This window comes from Micropterus dolomieu, linkage group LG22 (assembly GCF_021292245.1).
Source record: "Micropterus dolomieu isolate WLL.071019.BEF.003 ecotype Adirondacks linkage group LG22, ASM2129224v1, whole genome shotgun sequence".
Classification (NCBI taxonomy): domain Eukaryota; kingdom Metazoa; phylum Chordata; class Actinopteri; order Centrarchiformes; family Centrarchidae; genus Micropterus; species Micropterus dolomieu.
This window is the reverse complement of record NC_060171.1, coordinates 3780614-3784641: the sequence shown is the minus strand read 5'-3', so window position 1 is coordinate 3784641 and position 4028 is coordinate 3780614. Positions and strand designations below refer to the sequence as shown.

The 4028-nt window shown below is 41.3% G+C and overlaps 1 protein-coding gene across 4 annotated transcripts in view; it reads left to right on the top strand.

Moving 5' to 3' along the window:
• aass (aminoadipate-semialdehyde synthase) overlaps positions 1-4028 on the top strand; it is a 43406-nt gene that overhangs the window by 10008 nt on the left and 29370 nt on the right. For 3 of the 4 annotated variants that reach the window (XM_046036646.1, XM_046036645.1, XM_046036643.1), the window contains exons 2-3: positions 2579-2810; positions 3309-3488. In XM_046036646.1, the coding sequence (XP_045892602.1) occupies positions 2592-2810; positions 3309-3488 (399 nt within the window). In that variant the 5' untranslated portion in view covers positions 2579-2591. Of the gene's footprint in view, positions 1-2575; positions 2811-3308; positions 3489-4028 lie in introns of all 4 variants that reach the window. The other variant, XM_046036644.1, reaches the window with a different exon arrangement.

Sequence of the window (4028 nt, the reverse complement as noted above, 5' to 3'; positions counted from 1 at the left end):
TTGGGCTGTAAGCACAACCCCCACCTGTGGACGTCGGGCCCTCATACCACCCTCATGGAGCCTGTTTCTGACCGTTTGAGCAGACACATGCACATTTGCGGCCTGCTGGAGGTCATTTTGCAGGGCTCTGGCAGTGCTCCTCCTGCTCCTCCTTGCACAAAGGCGGAGGTAGCGGTCCTGCTGCCGGGTTGTTGCCCTCCTACGGCCTCCTCCACGTCACCTGATGTACTGGCCTGTCTCCTGGTAGCGCCTCCGTGCTATGGACACCACGCTGACAGACACAGCAAACCTTCTTGCCACAGCTCGCATTGATGTGCCATCCTGGATGAGCTGCACTACCTGAGCCACTTGTGTGGGTTGTAGACTCCGTCTCATGCTACCACTAGAGTGAAAGCACCGCCAGCATTCAAAAGTGACCAAAACATCAGCCAGGAAGCAAAGGAACTGAGAAGCGGTCTGTGGTCACCACCTGCAGAACCACTCCTTTATTGGGGGTGTCTTGCTAATTGCCTATAATTTCCACCTGTTGTCTTTTCCATTTGCACAACAGCATGTGAAACTGATTGTCAATCAGTGTTGCTTCCTAAGTGGACAGTTTGATTTCACAGAAGTGTGATTGACTTGGAGTTACATTGTAAGTGTTCCCTTTATTTTTTTTGAGCAGTGTACTTTAGTCTCACCTTTTGACATTTCCTCCTGAATAGCCAATTGGGATGCTCAGATTAACATGTCATTTGACCAAAACATTGAACTGTGAGTGCACAGGAGGTGGAATATAAAGTTGAACTGCTGAATCTAACTTTGGTAGGTGAGTCGCTGCCTGCTTGTTTTTAGCTAGTCATGTTAATGATTAGGCCAGATTGGTGATGTCAGTGGTATGGTGCTAAGCTATGAACGTGACGTTGTGTTTTAAAAGTTTGGTATTTTGCAGAGATTAGCAATAATCGGTCCACCTGCACTGGATTGCACCAGCTGTGTGTAAGTTGAGTGTAAAGTCAACACTAGAGGCTTGGTAACCAAAAGTTAGTTTGTAACTCAAATACGGCAATAAGATTAGTTGCATCACGATTACGTGGGGCATAATCTAACTAGTTTAGACAAAGGCAACTAAGGTAACTAAGGCAAGTGGTCAATCATCTTTCAGAGATAGTGGTTACTGTGCACAGTAGCTTCTGGTATGAGTTGTAGTAAGCCAGTTTGATATTGAAACTCTCCACTGGATTAATATGTTACAAAATATCATGCAATTAATGTAATAATATGCATGTAAAAACTGCTGTTTTACCATTATATTTATTAATTTAGCTGAGGCTTTGATCCAAAGAGACGCAAATAGGGGTTAAGTGTCTTGCTCAGGTCTGCACGACTTGGATAAAAAGGCATATTGTGATTATTGTGGACAATATTGCAATTTGCGATTCGATTATAATGGAACAAATGGTACTATGTGTCTTCTTGCTTAATTATCAAGGAAAATGCACAAAATACTGACATTTTGAAAAGTGTACAAAGTGAAATGATAAACAATATTTATAACAATAACTAGTAAAACAGATGTAAAACAACAAGGGGAGCGTGTTGCTCTACGGAGGAGGCAGCTAGAAGGAGTAAATATTGGCGATATACTATCCACGACCTGGAGGAGGAACTAGTACACGAGTGTATTAGTACAATATTATAGCATTAAATAAAGAGTATAATGTTCAGTTTATAATTTACTGTTGGTATAACAATAATATATTAATTACTATATTCATTATAATTTCACATAATAGCCTATTATTTCACCACTTGTTGAATATTAAATCCAGCTGTTTTCATTTCTGTGGGTTGTTTTTATTTATTAAATCCAAGCAAAAGGCTCTACATCGGTCTCTAATTTGTTAATGCCGCTACTAAGTTGTCAGTAATCATATTTTTCAACATTTGAAAGTTTACTGGAGTAAGGTTAAATCAAACTACTTTTAATGTCCCGCCCCATCCAGGTTGCTATTGGTTGGTTGAGGAAAAGTGACTGACAAGCACGTTTGCTTTATGATGAACATGTTTAACAACAAAAGGCACCGATACAGCTAACGTTAAGTGGCCAGTGAGCCAAACCTTACTAATTTTCTCCCAGTTTTCTTCTCTCTTACCGCTGCTGATGACACGTATCTGTCTAAAGGTGTGTCAGACAGCTGCTTTAGGCTGCGCTGGAGGGGAGGAGAGTTTGTTGCCAGTAAGCAGGTGAGGTTCACAGAGCCAGTCTTACTGCAGTAGAGTTTATCTTCCAGTAAAGCTTTCAAAGCTTTCATTAAACATTCTTTCTGAAACAAGGTCTGTGAAAGCCTCGTGCTTGTCAGCAGCTCCCTTCCATCAGGAAACTTAACATGACCTCCTGAATCATGCCTTCCCTTGAATGGAAAATTGTACTCCCACGCTGGCGGTCAAATGTACAAACACACTTGATGTGTTTTGCAATATAGTTTGCCCTGTTCCATAGACGTACATAAGAGTTTGTGTCACTTCCTTTCTGAATGTCACAAGCCTGATGATAAATGTGGCGTTGTCTGTGGCTCCATCTCTTTGACACGAGCAGGGGAGGTGAAGTCATGTTCAGACTGCTAGGACACCAAGGTAAGAGGACGCAGAGCTGCCTCGCAGGCCAGCGGCGTTATGAGCACCACAGGGCCGTCATGGCCATCCGGCGCGAGGACGTCAACCCCTGGGAGAGGAGGGCACCGCTGGCCCCGCGCCACGTCAAAGAGCTCACCAACGCCGGCGTCAAAGTCCTGGTCCAACCATCCAACCGTAGAGCCATCCACGAGAAGGTGAGACACCGAACAGTGTCTGATGGTGAACAGAAACACATTTCCACTAATTTCAACCCTATTTATATGTTTAGAGGCTATTATGTATGTGTTTTTACTATTATTATGGAAGTAGTTGTAATATAAGTATTAGTATCTAATACAGGCACTGTGCTTTATATTACTTACATTACATAACATTACTATTAATTTATTTATTTAGCCAGGAAGGTCCCACTAAGTTACAGCTGCATAAATAATATAATAATACTAATAAATTAGTAGTATATATCTGTTTTTCTTACTTCCTAGCCTGTCTCTTGTGCTGTGTAACATGCAAAATTCCTGCTGGGGATACTTAAAAAAATAAATCAAGTTTTGTCTCTCTTCATCTTCATTTGATGTGTTAATTACTAGTGAAGTTATTCAAAACTTCACAAAAAGAAAAATCTAAATGACCCCGTAAGAAATGTGCGTGCTTCTGTCAGCTGTCTAATTCGGTCTGGGCATTGTTTTCAGTACTACATAAAGACGGGGGCTGTCGTTCAGGAGGACATTTCCGAGGCGTCTCTGATAATTGGGGTGAAGAGGCCATTCCAAGAGGAGAAGGTCATTCCCCGGAAGACATACGCTTTTTTCTCCCACACCATCAAGGCTCAGGAGGCCAACATGGGGCTTCTGGAGGACCTGCTGAAGAAGGTAGGAGATTGCTAAAAAAATACAGTAATCCTGTTTCCAATATAGATATAAAGGTCACTGTTCACTAATGCTGCAAGTGGACGATTTTTGCAGTTAGTATAGAAGAAACTGACTTCCGTATTGCCAAAAATAAGTAACATAAATATGTTGCGTAGGATTTATTTGCAGATTTTTACTGTCTAGTCTTGTCACTGAAGCTATTGTATCACTGTCTAACATTTTGTCCATATACAGTGGGGGAAATAAGTATTTGACCCCTTGCTGATTTTGCAGGTTTGCCCACTTACAAAGAATGCAACAATCTACAATTTTAATCATATGTACATTCTAACAGTGAAAGACAGAATCCCAAAGGAAATTCCAGAAAATCACATCATATGAATTTATTAAAATTGATAACCATCTGATGAGGAAAAACAAGTATATGACCCCCTGGACAAACAGCATGTTAATATTTTGTAGAAAAGCCATTATTGGCCAGCACAGATGTCAAACGGTTTTTATAGTTGGTGACAAGGTTTGTGCACATTTCGGCAGGGA